General features: G+C 61.2%; 2 protein-coding genes across 34 annotated transcripts in view; both read right to left on the bottom strand.

Annotated features, from left to right (window-relative positions):
• Positions 1 to 13954, bottom strand: part of LOC125701229 (dynein light chain roadblock-type 1-like) — a 59247-nt gene extending 45293 nt beyond the window's left edge. Inside the window, exon 1 of one of the 8 annotated variants that reach the window (XR_007380175.1) lies at positions 82 to 227. Coding sequence is in view for 5 of the 8 variants with exons in the window: in XM_048962924.1 (XP_048818881.1) it covers positions 82 to 121 (40 nt within the window). In the remaining 3 variants the exon portion in view is untranslated. Of the gene's footprint in view, positions 1 to 81; positions 235 to 10352; positions 10435 to 10754; positions 10817 to 13894 lie in introns of those variants that run through there. The other 7 variants (XM_048962927.1, XM_048962929.1, XM_048962925.1 and 4 more) reach the window with 7 other exon arrangements.
• Positions 4288 to 20428, bottom strand: LOC125701233 (dynein light chain roadblock-type 1-like). 26 transcript variants are annotated; one of them, XM_048962972.1, is made up of 4 exons: positions 20180 to 20428; positions 7933 to 8008; positions 7246 to 7413; positions 4288 to 4815 (listed from the first exon to the last, which is right to left on the bottom strand). In XM_048962972.1, the coding sequence occupies exons 1-4, from the start codon at positions 20180 to 20182 to the stop codon at positions 4772 to 4774; spliced, it is 291 nt and encodes a 96-aa protein (XP_048818929.1). In that variant the 5' UTR covers positions 20183 to 20428; the 3' UTR covers positions 4288 to 4771. The 26 variants fall into 26 exon arrangements, with proteins under 26 accessions (XP_048818929.1, XP_048818919.1, XP_048818930.1 ...); XM_048962962.1 differs by lacking the exon at positions 20180 to 20428 and adding an exon at positions 19788 to 19843; XM_048962973.1 differs by lacking the exon at positions 20180 to 20428 and adding an exon at positions 19396 to 19433.
• Positions 20429 to 22722: the final 2294 nt, after the last annotated feature.

Here is a 22722-nt window from a genome sequence, read left to right as displayed (position 1 = left end):
CAGCCCGCCCCGCGGCACCGCACGGCCCCGGCCTCGCCTCACCCTCCGAGCGCCGCGCCCCCTCCCCGCCCGCTCGCTCACCGAAGGTGCGGCGCTGCTTGAAGGGCCGGTCCGAAGGCATGGCGGCGGCCGGGCCGGAGCGCAGTGCCGGCGGCGGCTCCGTATGGCGCGGCTGCGCGGGCTGCGGCGGAGCGGGCGGTGACGTCACCGCGGCAGGCGGGGCGGCGGAGGGCCGTGACGTCACCGTGACGTGCCTGCGGAGGGGCGGGGCCGCCTGTCCCGCTCTGATTACCTCAGAGTAATTAATGCTCATCTGAGCTGAATCTCCCCTCTTGTAGTTAAAGCCACCCCCCGTCCCACCACTCTGTGCCCATGGGTGAAGCCCCCACCCGCTCTGCTTCTTGCCCCTCGCACCCTGGAGCGGCCCATCCTGCTGTCTCACCCCGCTGCGCATGCTGCCTGCGTGCCTTGAAGACCAAATCACACCTACAAATAGAGCGGGCTATTTCTAGAGCTGTGAATGAATCAAACCCAGCAGCAAACAGCGACAACGTTTTGCAGAGAGCCACACTTAACGTCCCCGTGAAGGCATGCTGCAATGAAAGCTGTGTTATGAAACAACGCCCTGTGGTGTACGACAGGCTGTGGAAACAGGCACACATGGAACACATCCCTGCTTCAAAGAGACATACAGGCTTCCGTGCATCTTTTAAAAATGCTCTGATTATCAAAAGGGTCCTTTTCATCAAAAAATGCAGAAGTGAAAGTTGCAGTACTGAGATAAAGCAAGTGGACTGACATTACAGACTGCAGGCTGACATGAAGAATTTGTTACTGTTATTAACCTGCTAAGCACTGACCGTTTTTGATGAGGAACAGATGGACAGACCGACCCGGCGGGATCAAACCAGCCGCAGCAAGCCGTCCTGCAGCAACACAGGACCAACAGGCAGCTTTATACATGCTAGCATTCCTGCAGGGTGAGCCCCACTGGTGATAAGCACTCTGCACGTTTGTGACTCTACGGAAGCTCCCTGAGGAATGCTGTGGTGCTGCTGAAGTATATTTCTGCTGACACAGACCGTGATGATGCTCAGACTTCGGCAGCGATGGTTCTGTCAGAGCTCAGCGCCCCGCAGCCCCGCACACACAGCTCTGCTCAGGGCTAACTAACGGGCAGCCTGCCCTGCTGGAGGCCTTGCCTTCATTCCCTTCAGCTGTGCCTAGCAAAAGCTTTAATAAAGACAAGGTAAACAGATGTCCTGTATGTGAAAGAAGTGCTGCTCAATCACAGCGTATCTCAGGCAGACAAATAGCTGCTGAAAGATCCATATGTCCATAGCAGGCGAAAGACGTGTCTGAAGATCCACAGGTGTTTCCACTAGTCTGTCTTTTGCGATCTTTTGGGTGTTATCACCTCCATTCCTCTGCCAAGGCCTTATCTCAGTAGGAGGCTGGGCCTCAAGTGCTGCTGCTTGCAGCGCAGAGCCGTAACTCAAACCCCTTTCATCAGCTTGTTAACGCACCAGGGTTTGTTTGCTCAGTCTTTGCAGCAGTGCTTCCTCTGCCTTCAGAGGGATCCGTTTCCCAAAGACAGCAAGTCAGGCCGTTCTGCAGTTGTAACACAGAACAGCTCAAAGCCACAGAGCGCAAGTGTTTTCCAAGCCAGTCTTTGAGTCAGTGTTCTCTGTTTCCAGGCTACAAAAAAGAGCCTAGAAGCATAATGCATATTCTTCTGTCTTCTTCAATTTGCTGTTGTCAATAGTTTTACCTGAATGTCAGTAATTCCCATGACTGACTAGGCCCAGGCGCAGCAAACACAGGTAAGCAGCAAAACATCACCCAGACTCTTTCCTGGCCTTCACTTTTCTACAGCCAACCTCACTGAAGACCTCCCTGACACCTATGCAGAGCAATTCCTTCCTGTCAGATCTCTGGGACTCTTCTGATGCTCCAGATCCAAGAAGCTTTATCTCCATAATACGTATGTTATGTGTATATATACATATGTATGTACATGTATATGTAATACTTTAAGAGAGTATTGTTCTTCACCTTGATCCACCCTACTTGAAAAATAAAAATGAAACAACTTTGATTCACCTGGTGTAAAATTGGCAATAGCGTAACATAAACAAGGCCCTGCCCTCACCAGCTGGATGTGGCACCCCAAAATCAGCTTCAAGACCCTTTTATTCAAGTTCCTCAATACATTCAAAGTCAGATAGGGAACAGCACCTTGGAATACACACACACACACATATAATCAATTTCACTGGAAGTTTATGCTCTCATTTACGGCCTCAATGCAATGCAGAAAGCATGCATGATCTTCGTTGTTCAACTGGCTGCCTACAGGCTCTTAGGGGAAAACAAACATCCCTCTGTCCTAAAGGCAGACAGGATACAGATAGGATGGCAGGATAGTTACCTTAAGGAAGAGTCAAATAGAATGCTGGGCACCAAAAACTCTTCAGCACTAGGAGTAGCAGTCGCACCTCCCAGGGAAAGCGAAAACACACCAGCAGGTCACAGCCTGCAGGGAAACGTTTCTCCGGCCACAAACAATAAAAAAGAAAGGAAACAACTGAAGACATGTTTTTCTTCTGCCTTGCCTCATTATTCAGATATTATCCAGAGCTTCCAGCTTGCTGGAAGTAATTTTCTGGAGACAATATTTAATTAAATTGTAACAGATGGCATGTTTCGTATAAGCTGCTGGGTATCAAATCAAAATTAAATACTAAAAGTCAGCGTATGCGTGCTATGTGAGTTAGACTTCTAACCTAGGAGATGGATGTTTACATTAATCATTGCTTGGCACAGAACCTGACTGCAGGGAGGCACCAGTTTGGTGTGGTCAGACATCTGATGGGAGAAACAGTTCACGAACTGAGCAGCAGCCAACCCTGAGTCACAGTGATGACAGCCGAGGTGCTCAAAATATGAACAAGTTCTTAAAATACCAAAGAATATGGACAGGCAGGTGCTGCAGGACTGACCATAGGAGCGATTTCAAGTTAGGATTTCTGTTCTCTTCTGAAAACATTTCTGGCTTTTACGGTCAAAAACACCATCTAAAAAAATAGAAACGGTCTGTAAATTAATGCCCAAGTCTGAAAACACATTATAAAATGCTGAACATCCAGGTGACCTTTGCTGCTTAGTCACCACATACACACCACAGAACTTTCTGCTCTGAAATGCAGAAAAGCGTCCAAACCATCACCAACGTTTTTACTAACAGACTCCAAAACTTTACTGCAGCCAATTGCCCGGTTGATCCCATAACCTGCTGAGATCACACAGATTCTAATTCTGTTCCCAGGTGTAAAACCAGGCACTAACCAGGCATTACCCCGTGTTCCCAGCACTGCCTGTAGCTTCCAGAAGGCAGATCTGAACACAGGCTGGGCACTTCTGCTAACACGGATTTGTCAGGCAGGAGCAATCCCTCGCCAGCACAAGCAGCAGCATCCCCCAGTAAGGCTGCAGTTACTGAATCAAGGGAAATCCTTTCGTGCTGATAGAACTGCCAGCACATAACTTCTAGGTCAGAGGGGTGAAAAGGAGGGAGCCCAGCAGGCAAGATGGAACAGCTCACTGCACAGCCCTCCCATCCCATGGGACAGAGCAGCCTGGGGAGGAACAGGGCTCTCGGAGCGCTGCACGCTGCTGATGCCGCTCCCAGTACTGAGCTGAGCACACAAAGGAAATGCAGCACAAGACAATATGCACCATTTTTTAACGTGGGCTGTGGCATTCTGCAGAGCGCAAGGACATTTCAGTACAAGGCAGAGCTGCGTCTGCCACATGGGACAAACTGGTGACACAAACACCGGGCACAAACCCTTCAACTCTGCATGCAGTTACAAGACCTTTTCAAGGCTACAGAAAAACATTTCCTTTATTATTTCGGAGGAACCAGGTAACATTTTTATCTTTAATAACATGCACGGAAAAATGACGAGAGCAAGGATCAGATGAAAGCAGCTCCTGAACTGCGACAGCTGAGAGCTCCAACAGAGCCTCGATGTCTGCATTCAGGCACAGCACCTCTGTTGCTGCCTGAGACAACAAAGAGACGTGGTGGAAAGACACTCCAACCTCTCAGGCAATTATAAGCATGTAGCACATGTATTTTCAGTGGATCACTGTTCAGAGAAAGCAGCAGAGAGGTAAAACGCCCTACAAAGGTTCTACTTTTTGAAGGAAAAAAACAAAAAACAATTGTGACAATAATTGAATTCCTTACAAGACAAGGAAAAACAAGACAAAAGCCATCACTGATGACACTTTTTAAATTTAATATGACCAGACTTTTTCAAGTAACATAAAATAAGAGAGAACAACAGGACAGGAAGGTTTCATATTTAGTCATTCAAAAGTAACAGTGTAAGAGCTCAACTCTACTAATGGCGACAGGATCATGGAAATGTACAGAGAATAATCTTGTAGAATGTTACTAGGGTTTTCTGTGTTATGTTGTCAACTATTAAAAGCATCTGTTGCATTTTTATTTTACTTTTTTTCACTGCCAAGGTCACCAGGTTCTAATTCACCATTTCCTTCTCAAAATGACGAGTGATCCCAAAAGAAGCCATTTTTTCTATGTGTCAAAAGCATACAGACAACAAGAACACCTGCTTTGGTTCCTCCAAAACATCACAGAAGTGGCACAACAGAGTTAATACCAGAGCTCTACACTTTAGCATTAAATTAAAAAAAAGAAAGTAGGGCAAAGGGAAAAAAGCAGATCCAGTGAGTGGAATCATTCCTTTCTACTCTGGATGACAATCAAGAGGTAGTCATTTTCTGGAAGGGAAAAGAAAAAAAAACAAATTATTCTCTCATTGTTGATATTGATTCACAAAGAAAAGCATCCCTGTTGCTAAATACAGGAACTTCCAGCTTTGTCTCTTTCTCGTATCTCACTGATACGCTGTCCTGACATTCATCCCCAGTGATCAGAACAGGTTTGACGTGTTGGATCACTTATCTGAGTCTCGTGGTGGAAAAGTCTCACATGCTCAAGAGCCAAATTTAACACCGTTCATCCCTAATAAACGAGAATAACTGACACGTGCAATGACTTAAGCAAACTAGGCAGCGCAAGACAGCGATTTCCCATATCTCACAGCCAGGCTGCTGGACCAAAGGGGCTCCAGCTGCATTTGTTCTGGAGTAATGGTTATTTCTCTTTCCATCTTTCGTATGGAAATGAGAGGATGCACCAGCACAAACCCCAGAGCCTCTCTTCCCCAAGCACTGCTCCGACCAGCTCCTGCACAGCTGCCTGCTGGAGCACCAGCCTCCTTCTTTGCCTCCCCACCAGCAGAATGCCACTACAGTCCACAGGAACAAAGCTGAGTTCTTGCACCATTAATGCAACTCATCCCTGTTTCATAGCTGGCTGAAATACCGAGGAGTACCTCCAGAAAGAAGGCTGCTGCCACATTCTGTGACCCAGTACAGCTCCATGTTAAAATCCTTTCCTCTGAGCCAGAAGTGGAACGAGTACTCACAGGTACTGAGTGAGCCAGCTAGGACAGAAGCCCTCCTGCACTTCATGTACGAGAGGGAAGGCCCTATGGGAGCTGTGACAGCAGGCAGCCGTCGTGGCCACAGGGATCATGAAGTGGTTGAGTTCAACACTTTTAGTGTAAGGAGGAAAAAAAAAGGCAGAATTGTCACCACAAGCTTTTAAAGAGAGCAAACTTTAAGCTTCTCAGGGAGCAAATTAGCAGTGTTCCCTACAATTCTGCTCTCCAGTATCCAGGGGCCCAGGAGAGCTGGTCACTTCTCAAGAAACGCCTTTCAAAAGCCTGCGAGCAGGCAATGCCACTGTGCCATGTGCCAAGCAAGTGGGGCAGCTGGCCTGGCTGAAGAGGGAACACCTGGAACTGGGGCAAAACAAGAAAGCACACAGCATCTGGAAGCAAGGTCTGGTTTCAGAGGGAGAGTACAGAGCTGCAGTTCGGATCTGCAGGGAGAAAACAAGAAAAGCCAAAGCTGTACTTGAGTTGATGCTGAGCAGTGTGGTGTGAGACAACAAAAAGGCTTTTGCAAGTTTGTCAGCAGCAAGAGGAGGTCAAAGGAAAACAGGGGACTGATACTTGGGGTGAAAGGTCACCTCACAGGTGGAGATGTCTAACGCCTTTTCTGCCTCAGTATTTAACAACAGCAACAGATCTTGGTTTGCCTGGACCTCTGAGTTGGAGGACATCACAGGGGAAGCAGTAACTTTCAATTAGCAGACATTACAATTGTAGGGATGCAGCTGTACCAGCTGAACGGCCATGGTCCATGGAGTTTGGCAGGACTTGCTTCTGAGGGAATTAGCAGATGTTACAGCTAAGTGGCTGGAGCAGCTCAGTGGGAAGGGACCGAGGGCACAGGTGGCAGCAGGCTCAGCAAGAGCCAGCAGTGTGCCCTGGCAGCTGAGAGGCAAACGTTTTGGGGTGTATTACACAAAGCACAACCAACAGGTCAAAAGAGGTGATTCTTCCACCATATTTAGCACTGGTGTGGCCTCAGCTTGAACACTGTGTACAGCCCTGGGCTCCACAACATTGCAGGGTTACTGAGGTTCTTGGAAGCATCCTGAGGAGGACACAGAGCAGCAGGAAAACGAGTGCTGTGAGGAGAGCCTGAGGGCACTGGGGTTGCCTGGTCTGAAGAACAGGAGGCTGAGAGGCGGCCTCACCGTGCCCTGCAGCCCCTGAGGAGGGGGAGCAGAGGGAGCAGCTGGGATCTGCTGCTGGGAACCAAGGACAGGACGTGCAGTGATGGTCCAACCTTGTGCCAGTTTCCAATTGAACTATCCCATGTCAATGCATGACACTGGTTTGTAAGTTCAGCACTCAGCTAGGTGAAACTGGTCTCAAAACATTTCCTTCCGACTTTCTGGATTCCATGTTGAAAAACACAAAGCATGAGAGGCTGCAACACGCTGTCAAATGCTAATTAACCATTTCTACTCCGAGAAAATTAAACGAGGAAAGTGATTTCGCACACTGCGGCATGAAAAAGCAAGCTAAGGTCAGTGATAAAATTTCCAACTGAAGAAAGCAATGAAGGGCAAAGCCTTTGGAAAAGAACAGAGTGGGTAACATGAATAAAAGCAGCATGCAGAACTCATTTCTCAGGCTCACAGCATCTCTACCGCAGAGAAGCCAACAGGCGACTCTGGCAGACCTCACGAGAGAAGTATCTGCTGGGTGCTGTCAGCCTGCTTCCTCTTACCTGGAGCAACCATGATTTCATTTTTCTTGGAGCGGATCCGCAGGAAGGTGAGGTCATTTTGGGGATCGATGTCGCGCACGATGCTCCTTGCCATCATGACGAAGCCCTGCAGTAGGCCAACATACTGACTGGTTTTGGTTTTGTTCATATTGGTTCTGATAGGAATACCTGCAAGAAGCCACCACGGGGACAGCAAGGGTCAGTAACACAGCTTTTGAACCAACTCCCTCCAGGTATCACCGTATCCAACTGCAGTGGCCAGTGAACCTGAGTATGGGTTAGAGAGCTAAAACAGGGGGGTGGGAGCAGGAGTGCTCTTTTGAAAGCTTAAAAGAAGAGCATGAACAGAAATAAGACAGAGAGGTTAAGTTCTGCAACCACAGATGAAGGTGAGAATAACCGCTTCCCTCTACTAACATCAGTGGTTTCCTTTTGCTTTGCCAGTTACTCATCGGAGATGTATAAACAGATAAATAAAAACAAAAATAAGTGTTTTAGGGGGAGAGTGGAAACATCTGCCATGTTTTCTAAGGATTATTTCTAGAAAACATTTGGCTTAAACTGACACACAATTTTAACAGCTGAGCTTAAGTACAGGAAAATCTCTGCTGAGAGAGACATCAACTGCAACTCCTTAAAAAGCACGAGTGGTGTAAGTTATGATCTGAGAAAACAGACTGACAGTACCTCCAGGATTAACAACAATGAGTCCCTGCACTCCTTTCTGGCTCTGAATTCGCTTCAGCGTTTCTTCTACCTCAGCCTGCAAAAAACAGCGCAAATCAAAAGATCACAGGTGCTGGTTGCCTTCAACTAAAGCCTCACAACAATGTGCCTGACAGTAAAGATGCACAAAGATGACACACAGACACGGCCTGTACCTTTCCAAAAAGCACTGTGTGCTTTAGTACTGTTTTCTCTGCCTGGTCTTTTTAGTTGGTTTCCACTCATTTTGGATATCAGGGGGAAGTTCTTTCCAGAGAGAGTGGTGAGGTGCTGGAGCAGCTGCCCAGAGAGGCTGCGGATGCCCCATCTCTGCAGGTGTTCAAAACCACATTGGATGGAGCCCTGGGCAGCCTGGTCTGGTGCCAGATCTGGAGGTTGGCGGTGCTGCCTGTGGCAGGGGGTTGGAACTTGATGATCCTTAGGCTTTTTTCCAACCCAAGCCATCCTATGATCTGTCTGAGTAATCTTCAGTCGTTTGTGATTACAATCTTGTGCAAACTTGGAACTCTCTTTTAATTTTACCCTCTCCTCCTCCCAACCCTCCTGCAGCCCCATGAATGAGCTCCTTACTGCTGGCTCACACAGGGAAGACTTCTTAGACTGCTACAGTATAGGCACAGAGCAAAATTTGTGTACCTACAAATGGAATTCATGAGCAAAACAGAATAATGCACGCTCTACATGCAAAACTATCCTCCCTTTTCTCAAACCAGCGCTAAGAGGAATTAAAAACATAAAAAGCAAAAGGAAGAAGTGATCCGTGCTCTTTATTTAGAATTACTGTTGGTGTAGGGATCACTACTTTGGAAAAACAACTCCCCCAGAGATAAAAGAAAAAAAGATGACTGAAGGCCCAAGCATCAGTTTTTATGTTTTTGATTCCCTGTAAAGGAAACACAGGCGTGCTGCACATTTCAGATCCTGCAAGACCTGGCACAGAACAAAAGAATCAGCTAAAGTCATGGGAAAGGCCAGAGCTACAGGGGGCACCTGGCAACGGGGCTGCATTTGTCAGGCACCGTGAGTAACCCCCTGCCCACCTCCCCAGCTGGGAGAGGTGATTTGTGTCAGCAAAAAAAAAGCATTAGTTCAGCCTAAGAACTGCCAGCAAACCTTCCACGGGGCTTTGGGAGCTTTCAGAGTAATGCAGACTGCTGCTATGATCACACAGCACCACCTGAGCTTGTTTTGACAAAGCAGAATTATTATCCTACACAGAAAAAACAAACAACCAAAAAACAAACTTTAATTGCTTTGGCGGAGGCCTTGATTTCTTCTGAATGCTGGACTGCTTCCACTTGGGAGACAAGGAAAGAGAAAAAAAGCCCAGATAACTACAGGGTGTGAAAATGCTGAGTGATAAACAGCGGCTCTGTTCAGATGGAACTCTCTGTTCCATCTGAAAAAACGTCCTGTCTTCTTCATAAATGCGTCTGAGCCCAAAGTCATCAAATACCTAAACAGACCTCAACAAATCTGCTTGGGTGCCAAGAAGCATCCAGACAGAACCACGCTGATTTTGAATCTCCTCAACCAACCAGCAGTTAACCCAACTCAGAGGAGGGGGAGCAGCTCTGGCAGCTCACAGCTGTTTGTTCAGGGATGTCTTCCGGAGCTGCACACAGAGGAGACTCCTCCCCAACACCTCACTCAGCCCCTGCCATCCACCGGGCAACAAAAACATCACCCAGAAAAACATCACGTACTGAATCTGAGCAGCAAACAAAACCTTAATCCCAACATAAGGCTGGGTGATGCAAGAGATAGCATCTGGGAAAGAGATGCGCTCTGTAAAAGGAAATCAGAACCTCCTCCTGTCAGACTCTTACATCAACTAATGGACATACAAGCCGCATATCAGCACGGCAGTTTTGCTTAGAAAACGTGAGCCACAGTCCCACAGCACTGCATGTCCCAACGAGCTGCTGCAGTTCTTCACATACAGCTTCCATCCGCATTCCTTTATTTCCACACAGACTGAGCCCTAAGGCCACAATCACCCGCCGCAATCTGGACAGGAAGCATCCTGCCGAGAACGTACAATTAAAAAAAAAAAAGGATGTTCGGGGTTCCACAGAACATCAGCCTGAAGAAGCCGGTAATTAACACGGCCTTCCCTCCGGCTGTCTCGACCCGCAGCTCGGATACACAGACAGCCGAGAATCCCCGGCGTTCAGACACCGTAGCGGTGCAGGGCAGCGCCGCGGCCTTCCCCCGCACGGCTTCGGACGGTGCCGGCCGCCCCAGCGCCCCGCGGCTCCCAGCAGCTCCCTAGCGATCCCGGCGCCGCAGTTCCCGCCCCAGCAGGCCCGGCCCACGCTCAGCACCGAAGCCGCGCAGCACGGCCTGAGGAGCGGCCCCGGCCCGACCGCATCACTCACCATCGCGACCCGCCGCCTCAGCGCCCAGTAACGGCCAGTAACGGCCAGTAACGCCCCGCGCGCACGCGCCGCCGGCTCCACCGATCAGAGGGCGGGGCGCGCTGCTAAACCCGGAAGCACTCGTTCTGAAAGGGCTCAAGCGGCGTCGCCGCGGTAACGGTCGGGCCCGGCGGCCGGCCGAGAATCCCCGGCGTTCAGACACCGCAGCGGTGCAGGGCAGCGCCGCGGCCTTCCCCCGCACGGCTTCGGGCGGTGCCGGCCGCCCCAGCGCCCCGCGGCTCCCAGCAGCTCCCTAGCGATCCCGGCGCCGCAGTTCCCGCCCCAGCAGGCCCGGCCCGCGTTCAGCACCGAAGCCCCGCGGCACGGCCTGAGGAGCGGCCCCGGCCCGACCGCATCACTCACCATCGCGACCCGCCGCCTCAGCGCCCAGTAACGGCCAGTAATGCCCCGCGCGCACGCGCCGCCGGCTCCACCGATCAGAGGGCGGGGCGCGCTGCTAAACCCGGAAGCACCCGTTCTGAGAGGGGTTAAGCGGCGTCGCCGCGGTAACGGTCGGGCCCGGCGGCCGGCCGAGAATCCCCGGCGTTCAGACACCGCAGCGGTGCAGGGCAGCGCCGCGGCCTTCCCCCCGCACGGCTTCGGGCGGTGCCGGCCGCCCCAGCGCCCCGCGGCTCCCAGCAGCTCCCTAGCGATCCCGGCGGCGCAGTTCCCGCCCCAGCAGGCCCGGCCCGCGTTCAGCACCGAAGCCCCGCGGCACGGCCTGAGGAGCGGCCCCGGCCCGACCGCATCACTCACCATCGCGACCCGCCGCCTCAGCGCCTAGTAACGGCCAGTAACGGCCCGCGCGCACGCGCCGCCGGCTCTACCAATCAGAGGGCGGGGCGCGCTGCTAAACCTGGAAGCACTCGTTCTGAGAGGGGTTAAGCGGCGTCGCCGCGGTAACGGTCGGGCCCGGCGGCCGGCCGAGAATCCCCGGCGTTCAGACACCGTAGAGGTGCAGGGCAGCGCCGCGGCCTTTCCCCGCACGGCTTCGGGCGGTGCCGGCCGCCCCAGCGCCCCGCGGCTCCCAGCAACTCCCTAGCGATCCCGGCGGCGCAGTTCCCGCCCCAGCAGCCCCGGCCCGCACTCAGCACCGAAGCCGCGCGGCTCGGCCTGAGGAGCGGCCCCGGCCCGACCGCATCACTCACCATCGCGACCCGCCGCCTCAGCGCCCAGTAACGCCCAGTAATGCCCCGCGCGCACGCGCCGCCGGCTCCACCAATCAGAGGGCGGGGCGCGCTGCTAAACCCGGAAGCACCCGTTCTGAGAGGGGTTAAGCGGCGTCGCCGCGGTAACGGTCGGGCCCGGCGGCCGGCCGAGAATCCCCGGCGTTCAGACACCGCAGCGGTGCAGGGCAGCGCCGCGGCCTTCCCCCCGCACGGCTTTGGGCGGTGCCGGCCGCCCCAGCGCCCCGCGGCTCCCAGCAGCTCCCTAGCGATCCCGGCGGTGCAGTTCCCGCCCCAGCAGGCCCGGCCCGCGCTCAGCACCGAAGCCCCGCGGCACGGCCTGAGGAGCGGCCCCGGCCCGACCGCATCACTCACCATCGCGACCCGCCGCCTCAGCGCCTAGTAACGGCCAGTAACGGCCCGCGCGCACGCGCCGCCGGCTCCACCGATCAGAGGGCGGGGCGCGCTGCTAAACCCGGAAGCACCCGTTCTGAGAGGGGTTAAGCGGCGTCGCCGCGGTAACGGTCGGGCCCGGCGGCCGGCCGAGAATCCCCGGCGTTCAGACACCGCAGCGGTGCAGGGCAGCGCCGCGGCCTTCCCCCCGCACGGCTTCGGGCGGTGCCGGCCGCCCCAGCGCCCCGCGGCTCCCAGCAGCTCCCTAGCGATCCCGGCGGCGCAGTTCCCGCCCCAGCAGGCCCGGCCCGCGCTCAGCACCGAAGCCCCGCGGCACGGCCTGAGGAGCGGCCCCAGCCCGACCGCATCACTCACCATCGCGACCCGCCGCCTCAGCGCCCAGTAACGCCCAGTAACGGCCCGCGCGCACGCGCCGCCGGCTCCACCGATCAGAGGGCGGGGCGCGCTGCTAAACCCGGAAGCACTCGTTCTGAGAGGGGTTAAGCGGCGTCGCCGCGGTAACGGTCGGGCCCGGCGGCCGGCCGAGAATCCCCGGCGTTCAGACTCCGCAGCGGTGCAGGGCAGCGCCGCGGCCTTTCCCCGCACGGCTTCGGGCGGTGCCGGCCGCCCCAGCGCCCCGCGGCTCCCAGCAACTCCCTAGCGATCCCGGCGGCGCAGTTCCCGGCCCAGCAGCCCCGGCCCGCACTCAGCACCGAAGCCGCGCGGCTCGGCCTGAGGAGCGGCCCCGGCCCGACCGCATCACTCACCATCGCGACCCGCCGCCTCAGCGCCCAGTAACGCCCAGTAATGCCCCGCGCGCACGCGCCGCCGGCTCCACCAATCAGAGGGCGGGGCGCGCTGCTAAACCCGGAAGCACCCGTTCTGAGAGGGGTTAAGCGGCGTCGCCGCGGTAACGGTCGGGCCCGGCGGCCGGCCGAGAATCCCCGGCGTTCAGACACCGCAGCGGTGCAGGGCAGCGCCGCGGCCTTTCCCCGCACGGCTTCGGGCGGTGCCGGCCGCCCCAGCGCCCCGCGGCTCCCAGCAACTCCCTAGCGATCCCGGCGGCGCAGTTCCCGCCCCAGCAGCCCCGGCCCGCACTCAGCACCGAAGCCGCGCGGCTCGGCCTGAGGAGCGGCCCCGGCCCGACCGCATCACTCACCATCGCGACCCGCCGCCTCAGCGCCCAGTAACGCCCAGTAATGCCCCGCGCGCACGCGCCGCCGGCTCCACCAATCAGAGGGCGGGGCGCGCTGCTAAACCCGGAAGCACCCGTTCTGAGAGGGGTTAAGCGGCGTCGCCGCGGTAACGGTCGGGCCCGGCGGCCGGCCGAGAATCCCCGGCGTTCAGACACCGCAGCGGTGCAGGGCAGCGCCGCGGCCTTCCCCCCGCACGGCTTCGGGCGGTGCCGGCCGCCCCAGCGCCCCGCGGCTCCCAGCAGCTCCCTAGCGATCCCGGCGGCGCAGTTCCCGCCCCAGCAGGCCCGGCCCGCGCTCAGCACCGAAGCCGCGCGGCACGGCCTGAGGAGCGGCCCCGGCCCGACCGCATCACTCACCATCGCGACCCGCCGCCTCAGCGCCCAGTAACGCCCAGTAATGCCCCGCGCGCACGCGCCGCCGGCTCTACCAATCAGAGGGCGGGGCGCGCTGCTAAACCCGGAAGCACTCGTTCTGAGAGGGCTCAGGCGGCGTCGCCGCGGTAACGGTCGGGCCCGGCGGCCGGCCGAGAATCCCCGGCGTTCAGACACCGTAGAGGTGCAGGGCAGCGCCGCGGCCTTTCCCCGCACGGCTTCGGGCGGTGCCGGCCGCCCCAGCGCCCCGCGGCTCCCAGCAACTCCCTAGCGATCCCGGCGGCGCAGTTCCCGCCCCAGCAGCCCCGGCCCGCACTCAGCACCGAAGCCGCGCGGCTCGGCCTGAGGAGCGGCCCCGGCCCGACCGCATCACTCACCATCGCGACCCGCCGCCTCAGCGCCCAGTAACGGCCAGTAACGGCCCGCGCGCACGCGCCGCCGGCTCCACCGATCAGAGGGCGGGGCGCGCTGCTAAACCCGGAAGCACTCGTTCTGAGAGGGCTCAAGCGGCGTCGCCGCGGTAACGGTCGGGCCCGGCGGCCGGCCGAGAATCCCCGGCGTTCAGACTCCGCAGAGGTGCAGGGCAGCGCCGCGGCCTTTCCCCCGCACGGCTTCGGGCGGTGCCGGCCGCCCCAGCGCCCCGCGGCTCCCAGCAACTCCCTAGCGATCCCGGCGGCGCAGTTCCCGCCCCAGCAGCCCCGGCCCGCACTCAGCACCGAAGCCGCGCGGCTCGGCCTGAGGAGCGGCCCCGGCCCGACCGCATCACTCACCATCGCGACCCGCCGCCTCAGCGCCCAGTAACGCCCAGTAATGCCCCGCGCGCACGCGCCGCCGGCTCCACCAATCAGAGGGCGGGGGGCGCTGCTAAACCCGGAAGCACCCGTTCTGAGAGGGGTTAAGCGGCGTCGCCGCGGTAACGGTCGGGCCCGGCGGCCGGCCGAGAATCCCCGGCGTTCAGACACCGCAGAGGTGCAGGGCAGCGCCGCGGCCTTCCCCCCGCACGGCTTCGGGCGGTGCCGGCCGCCCCAGCGCCCCGCGGCTCCCAGCAGCTCCCTAGCGATCCCGGCGGCGCAGTTCCCGCCCCAGCAGCCCCGGCCCGCGCTCAGCACCGAAGCCGCGCGGCTCGGCCTGAGGAGCGGCCCCCGGCCCGACCGCATCACTCACCATCGCGACCCGCCGCCTCAGCGCCCAGTAACGCCCAGTAACGGCCCGCGCGCACGCGCCGCCGGCTCCACCGATCAGAGGGCGGGGCGCGCTGCTAAACCCGGAAGCACTCGTTCTGAGAGGGGTTAAGCGGCGTCGCCGCGGTAACGGTCGGGCCCGGCGGCCGGCCGAGAATCCCCGGCGTTCAGACTCCGCAGCGGTGCAGGGCAGCGCCGCGGCCTTTCCCCGCACGGCTTCGGGCGGTGCCGGCCGCCCCAGCGCCCCGCGGCTCCCAGCAACTCCCTAGCGATCCCGGCGGCGCAGTTCCCGGCCCAGCAGCCCCGGCCCGCACTCAGCACCGAAGCCGCGCGGCTCGGCCTGAGGAGCGGCCCCGGCCCGACCGCATCACTCACCATCGCGACCCGCCGCCTCAGCGCCCAGTAACGCCCAGTAATGCCCCGCGCGCACGCGCCGCCGGCTCCACCAATCAGAGGGCGGGGGGGCGCTGCTAAACCCGGAAGCACCCGTTCTGAGAGGGGTTAAGCGGCGTCGCCGCGGTAACGGTCGGGCCCGGCGGCCGGCCGAGAATCCCCGGCGTTCAGACACCGCAGAGGTGCAGGGCAGCGCCGCGGCCTTCCCCCCGCACGGCTTCGGGCGGTGCCGGCCGCCCCAGCGCCCCGCGGCTCCCAGCAGCTCCCTAGCGATCCCGGCGGCGCAGTTCCCGCCCCAGCAGGCCCGGCCCGCGCTCAGCACCGAAGCCTCGCGGCACGGCCTGAGGAGCGGCCCCGGCCCGACCGCATCACTCACCATCGCGACCCGCCGCCTCAGCGCCCAGTAACGCCCAGTAATGCACCGCGCGCACGCGCCGCCGGCTCCACCAATCAGAGGGCGGGGCGCGCTGCTAAACCCGGAAGCACCCGTTCTGAGAGGGGTTAAGCGGCGTCGCCGCGGTAACGGTCGGGCCCGGCGGCCGGCCGAGAATCCCCGGCGTTCAGACACCGCAGCGGTGCAGGGCAGCGCCGCGGCCTTCCCCCCGCACGGCTTCGGGCGGTGCCGGCCGCCCCAGCGCCCCGCGGCTCCCAGCAGCTCCCTAGCGATCCCGGCGGCGCAGTTCCCGCCCCAGCAGGCCCGGCCCGCGCTCAGCACCGAAGCCCCGCGGCACGGCCTGAGGAGCGGCCCCGGCCCGACCGCATCACTCACCATCGCGACCCGCCGCCTCAGCGCCTAGTAACGGCCAGTAACGGCCCGCGCGCACGCGCCGCCGGCTCCACCAATCAGAGGGCGGGGCGCGCTGCTAAACCCGGAAGCACCCGTTCTGAGAGGGGTTAAGCGGCGTCGCCGCGGTAACGGTCGGGCCCGGCGGCCGGCCGAGAATCCCCGGCGTTCAGACACCGCAGCGGTGCAGGGCAGCGCCGCGGCCTTCCCCCCGCACGGCTTCGGGCGGTGCCGGCCGCCCCAGCGCCCCGCGGCTCCCAGCAGCTCCCTAGCGATCCCGGCGGCGCAGATCCCGCCCCAGCAGCCCCGGCCCGCGCTCAGCACCGAAGCCGCGCGGCTCGGCCTGAGGAGCGGCCCCGGCCCGACCGCATCACTCACCATCGCGACCCGCCGCCTCAGCGCCCAGTAACGCCCAGTAACGGCCCCGCGCGCACGCGCCGCCGGCTCCACCGATCAGAGGGCGGGGCGCGCTGCTAAACCCGGAAGCACTCGTTCTGAGAGGGGTTAAGCGGCGTCGCCGCGGTAACGGTCGGGCCCGGCGGCCGGCCGAGAATCCCCGGCGTTCAGACACCGCAGAGGTGCAGGGCAGCGCCGCGGCCTTCCCCCCGCACGGCTTCGGGCGGTGCCGGCCGCCCCAGCGCCCCGCGGCTCCCAGCAGCTCCCTAGCGATCCCGGCGGCGCAGTTCCCGCCCCAGCAGGCCCGGCCCGCGCTCAGCACCGAAGCCTCGCGGCACGGCCTGAGGAGCGGCCCCGGCCCGACCGCATCACTCACCATCGCGACCCGCCGCCTCAGCGCCCAGTAACGCCCAGTAATGCACCGCGCGCACGCGCCGCCGGCTCCACCAATCAGAGGGCGGGGCGCGCTGCTAAACCCGGAAGCACCCGTTCTGAGAGGGGTTAAGCGGCGTCGCCGCGGTAACGGTCGGGCCCGGCGGCCGGCCGAGAATCCCCGGCGTTCAGACACCGCAGCGGTGCAGGGCAGCGCCGCGGCCTTCCCCCCGCACGGCTTCGGGCGGTGCCGGCCGCCCCAGCGCCCCGCGGCTCCCAGCAGCTCCCTAGCGATCCCGGCGGCGCAGTTCCCGCCCCAGCAGGCCCGGCCCGCGCTCAGCACCGAAGCCCCGCGGCACGGCCTGAGGAGCGGCCCCGGCCCGACCGCATCACTCACCATCGCGACCCGCCGCCTCAGCGCCTAGTAACGGCCAGTAACGGCCCGCGCGCACGCGCCGCCGGCTCCACCGATCAGAGGGCGGGGCGCGCTGCTAAACCCGGAAGCACCCGTTCTGAGAGGGGTTAAGCGGCGTCGCCGCGGTAACGGTCGGGCCCGGCGGCCGGCCGAGAATCCCCGGCGTTCAGACACCGCAGCGGTGCAGGGCAGCGCCGCGGCCTTCCCCCCGCACGGCTTCGGGCGGTGCCGGCCGCCCCAGCGCCCCGCGGCTCCCAGCAGCTCCCTAGCGATCCCGGCGGCGCAGTTCCCGCCCCAGCAGGCCCGGCCCGCGCTCAGCACCGAAGCCCCGCGGCACGGCCTGAGGAGCGGCCCCGGCCCGACCGCATCACTCACCATCGCGACCCGCCGCCTCAGCGCCCAGTAACGCCCAGTAATGCCCCGCGCGCACGCGCCGCCGGCTCTACCAATCAGAGGGCGGGGGGCGCTGCTAAACCCGGAAGCACTCGTTCTGAGAGGGCTCAGGCGGCGTCGCCGCGGTAACGGTCGGGCCCGGCGGCCGGCCGAGAATCCCCGGCGTTCAGACACCGTAGAGGTGCAGGGCAGCGCCGCGGCCTTTCCCCGCACGGCTTCGGGCGGTGCCGGCCGCCCCAGCGCCCCGCGGCTCCCAGCAACTCCCTAGCGATCCCGGCGGCGCAGTTCCCGGCCCAGCAGCCCCGGCCCGCACTCAGCACCGAAGCCGCGCGGCTCGGCCTGAGGAGCGGCCCCGGCCCGACCGCATCACTCACCATCGCGACCCGCCGCCTCAGCGCCCAGTAACGCCCAGTAATGCCCCGCGCGCACGCGCCGCCGGCTCCACCAATCAGAGGGCGGGGCGCGCTGCTAAACCCGGAAGCACCCGTTCTGAGAGGGGTTAAGCGGCGTCGCCGCGGTAACGGTCGGGCCCGGCGGCCGGCCGAGAATCCCCGGCGTTCAGACACCGCAGCGGTGCAGGGCAGCGCCGCGGCCTTCCCCCCGCACGGCTTCGGGCGGTGCCGGCCGCCCCAGCGCCCCGCGGCTCCCAGCAGCTCCCTAGCGATCCCGGCGGCGCAGATCCCGCCCCAGCAGCCCCGGCCCGCGCTCAGCACCGAAGCCGCGCGGCTCGGCCTGAGGAGCGGCCCCGGCCCGACCGCATCACTCACCATCGCGACCCGCCGCCTCAGCGCCCAGTAACGCCCAGTAACGGCCCGCGCGCACGCGCCGCCGGCTCCACCGATCAGAGGGCGGGGCGCGCTGCTAAACCCGGAAGCACTCGTTCTGAGAGGGGTTAAGCGGCGTCGCCGCGGTAACGGTCGGGCCCGGCGGCCGGCCGAGAATCCCCGGCGTTCAGACTCCGCAGCGGTGCAGGGCAGCGCCGCGGCCTTTCCCCGCACGGCTTCGGGCGGTGCCGGCCGCCCCAGCGCCCCGCGGCTCCCAGCAACTCCCTAGCGATCCCGGCGGCGCAGTTCCCGCCCCAGCAGCCCCGGCCCGCACTCAGCACCGAAGCCGCGCGGCTCGGCCTGAGGAGCGGCCCCGGCCCGACCGCATCACTCACCATCGCGACCCGCCGCCTCAGCGCCCAGTAACGCCCAGTAATGCCCCGCGCGCACGCGCCGCCGGCTCCACCAATCAGAGGGCGGGGCGCGCTGCTAAACCCGGAAGCACCCGTTCTGAGAGGGGTTAAGCGGCGTCGCCGCGGTAACGGTCGGGCCCGGCGGCCGGCCGAGAATCCCCGGCGTTCAGACACCGCAGCGGTGCAGGGCAGCGCCGCGGCCTTTCCCCGCACGGCTTCGGGCGGTGCCGGCCGCCCCAGCGCCCCGCGGCTCCCAGCAACTCCCTAGCGATCCCGGCGGCGCAGTTCCCGCCCCAGCAGCCCCGGCCCGCACTCAGCACCGAAGCCGCGCGGCTCGGCCTGAGGAGCGGCCCCGGCCCGACCGCATCACTCACCATCGCGACCCGCCGCCTCAGCGCCCAGTAACGCCCAGTAATGCCCCGCGCGCACGCGCCGCCGGCTCCACCAATCAGAGGGCGGGGCGCGCTGCTAAACCCGGAAGCACCCGTTCTGAGAGGGGTTAAGCGGCGTCGCCGCGGTAACGGTCGGGCCCGGCGGCCGGCCGAGAATCCCCGGCGTTCAGACACCGCAGCGGTGCAGGGCAGCGCCGCGGCCTTCCCCCCGCACGGCTTCGGGCGGTGCCGGCCGCCCCAGCGCCCCGCGGCTCCCAGCAGCTCCCTAGCGATCCCGGCGGCGCAGTTCCCGCCCCAGCAGGCCCGGCCCGCGCTCAGCACCGAAGCCCCGCGGCACGGCCTGAGGAGCGGCCCCGGCCCGACCGCATCACTCACCATCGCGACCCGCCGCCTCAGCGCCCAGTAACGCCCAGTAATGCCCCGCGCGCACGCGCCGCCGGCTCTACCAATCAGAGGGCGGGGCGCGCTGCTAAACCCGGAAGCACTCGTTCTGAGAGGGCTCAGGCGGCGTCGCCGCGGTAACGGTCGGGCCCGGCGGCCGGCCGAGAATCCCCGGCGTTCAGACACCGTAGAGGTGCAGGGCAGCGCCGCGGCCTTTCCCCGCACGGCTTCGGGCGGTGCCGGCCGCCCCAGCGCCCCGCGGCTCCCAGCAACTCCCTAGCGATCCCGGCGGCGCAGTTCCCGCCCCAGCAGCCCCGGCCCGCACTCAGCACCGAAGCCGCGCGGCTCGGCCTGAGGAGCGGCCCCGGCCCGACCGCATCACTCACCATCGCGACCCGCCGCCTCAGCGCCCAGTAACGCCCAGTAACGGCCCGCGCGCACGCGCCGCCGGCTCCACCGATCAGAGGGCGGGGCGCGCTGCTAAACCCGGAAGCACTCGTTCTGAGAGGGCTCAAGCGGCGTCGCCGCGGTAACGGTCGGGCCCGGCGGCCGGCCGAGAATCCCCGGCGTTCAGACTCCGCAGCGGTGCAGGGCAGCGCCGCGGCCTTTCCCCGCACGGCTTCGGGCGGTGCCGGCCGCCCCAGCGCCCCGCGGCTCCCAGCAACTCCCTAGCGATCCCGGCGGCGCAGTTCCCGGCCCAGCAGCCCCGGCCCGCACTCAGCACCGAAGCCGCGCGGCTCGGCCTGAGGAGCGGCCCCGGCCCGACCGCATCACTCACCATCGCGACCCGCCGCCTCAGCGCCCAGTAACGCCCAGTAATGCCCCGCGCGCACGCGCCGCCGGCTCCACCAATCAGAGGGCGGGGCGCGCTGCTAAACCCGGAAGCACCCGTTCTGAGAGGGGTTAAGCGGCGTCGCCGCGGTAACGGTCGGGCCCGGCGGCGTGGCGTGGCGAGGCGAAGTGGGGCCGGCGGCCGACAGTTGTGGTAACGGCTCTGTCGCTTTGTGAAACGCAACTCCCGTTGGTGTTAAACATACCCGATAAAAGGCTTTGTTGCTCTCATTCTCCTCAGTTCTTTACACTCCGTTCTTTGCCTCAACTGAACGCTGCGTCTTCCAGCGCTGCGAGCGATGGCTGTGCAGGGAAATGACGGCCGGCTGCTCCCAGCTGTCACGGAGTCATTGAATGGCCTGGGTTGAAAAGGACCACAATGATCATCTGGTTCCAACCCCTGCTATGTGCAGAAAGACAGCTGAGAAGAAAATGCTGACCTGAAGGATGGTTGCTTTCTCCTCACTTTTAGCCAAAGCACTGAAAAATAGGCAGGAGGGGACACAGCACATTGCCTCCCTGCTCCTGCAGCAGGCCCAGAGCTGAGCCACACACGGTGCTTCCATCTGCATGCTCTCAGTGCAGCACCCCGTGCTCTTTAACCAGCACACAGCCAAGCACTGCAGCACCAGATGGTCATTTTTTCTCTGCCTCTATTTGATATGAAATATGGCTGCAGCTACTACTTCAAATTTTCTGAAGAAATATCAAAAGTTCGGTTTGCATAACTTGATAGTCTGCTCTCCTGCAGATATATACTAGGCGTAGAAAACTATGTTTGGAATCTGCTGCAACTAACCAAGCTGCATTTACTGACCCTTGGTGAACATCTGGGATAGCAAGCACAGGGAAAGTACAGCAGGGAAGCAAGGCAGAGTGCTTTGTGTACCGTGGGCACTGAAGGCTGATGTCACTCTAAGGCCAATTCTAAACTGTCACTGAAAAATCACAGTGATCAGGCGAGGTACCTGGTGAGAGGATGAAAGCAAACGTCACTTCTGCCTTTAAGAGGGATGCAGGAATGCCAGTCTGCCTCATCAAAGTCTGGGAAGTTAGGCAACACCTCCTCACAGGAGCCATCTCAAGACTTGTTAAGGAAAAGGGTGACAGAGAACAAAGGGGAAACCACTGGGTACCGATGCTTCCCACGGGGGGAGGGGTGGGGAAGTTTGGTGGGAAAGAAAACACCAGTGAATTCTGTTTCTCCCCACCTCAAGAAGGCTTTCCTCACTGTCTCACCACAGCCTCATAGGCAAGTTGATGACATACCAGCTAAAAAAGAGAGCTACGAGGTGGGCACAAAACTACCCCAAGGGCCAGACAGAGAGGGCTGCGAGAACTGGCAAAAGCTCAGCTGGAAGCCAGTTGATAGAAAGGTGCCTTGGCCTCTACCCAGCACCAGTAACGTTCCACCCCTCCATCAGGGCCCTGGCAGCACAGTCTGCAGATGATGCAGAGGTACGAGGAGCAGTTTAAACAGCACATCATCGTGCAGTAATTCAAACGCAGGAACTCCAAGGAGCGACAGGAAAACACTTGGCAAAGCAGTCGCCCCTCATGGCTCAGCAAGGTGCCCTCGCAGCACCCTGGCACAACACGTGGTGCTGCCGTAACGCGCCTGAAGCCACTGGAGCTGCAGCAGCGCAGCACGGCTCAGTGTCCTCCAAGCTCGAGGCTGAGCTCTGCTCCGAGGCACATTCACCTGCCGCCCACCCACTGCCCTCTCCTCCTCCCCGCTCCCAGCGCTGCTCTTCACACCATCCCACCCACACCTCGACTCCTCGTGCCCCAACGCCAGGCTGATGTGCAGGCCACGGCTGCCCGCGTGCAGCTGGGCTTCCCGGGGCAAACAGCAACCCTCAGCACAGCCCAGGGCTGAAAAAGCCACCAGGAAGAGAGGCAAGCTCAAGGGGCTGAGTGCAGGGACGCCTTGCTTCCTCCCGGGCCGCTTCCCCTCCTTCGTGCTTTTGCTAGCGGTCCTTGGAGAGCAAAGGGATGCTCACAGCCTGTGGCCAGCAGTTACAGGTGGGCTGAAAGGCCACCCGTTGGGAAGACCAACAAGGAAACGGGGGAAAACCAGCAGAATTTCAGGGGAGAGCCGACAGGTTCACGGCCCCCGCGATTGCCAGCCCAAGCACTGGCAGTTCCGCTGCACTGTCCGTGACAGAGAAAGCACGGCCATGCCACAAAACCGGACGCTGACTCAGTCCGCTACCTTTGGTGCCACCTCCGAGGAAGCATTCCAGCTGATCCCAGTGTCCTGTGGGCCTTCTCGCTCAAGCCCTTCTCGGTTCTTTTTGCTCTCCTTCTGGGCTTTCTTCCTCAGCAGAGCAGCACTTGCCTTGGCTTTCTTCACTGCCTCGCCAGACTGAGTCCCAAGACTGTGCCAGTCCTACAAGAATCAAGGCAGAAACGGTCAGGGAACCTTCACAGGTAACAAGTGGCTGACAGCTTGCTTGGGGAGCTCAAGTCACCCACCTGGGCAGCTTT

The sequence above is a fragment of the Lagopus muta genome, chromosome 16 (genome assembly GCF_023343835.1).
Source record: "Lagopus muta isolate bLagMut1 chromosome 16, bLagMut1 primary, whole genome shotgun sequence".
Lineage (NCBI taxonomy): Eukaryota > Metazoa > Chordata > Aves > Galliformes > Phasianidae > Lagopus > Lagopus muta.
This window is presented reverse-complemented; position numbering and strand designations above follow the sequence as displayed.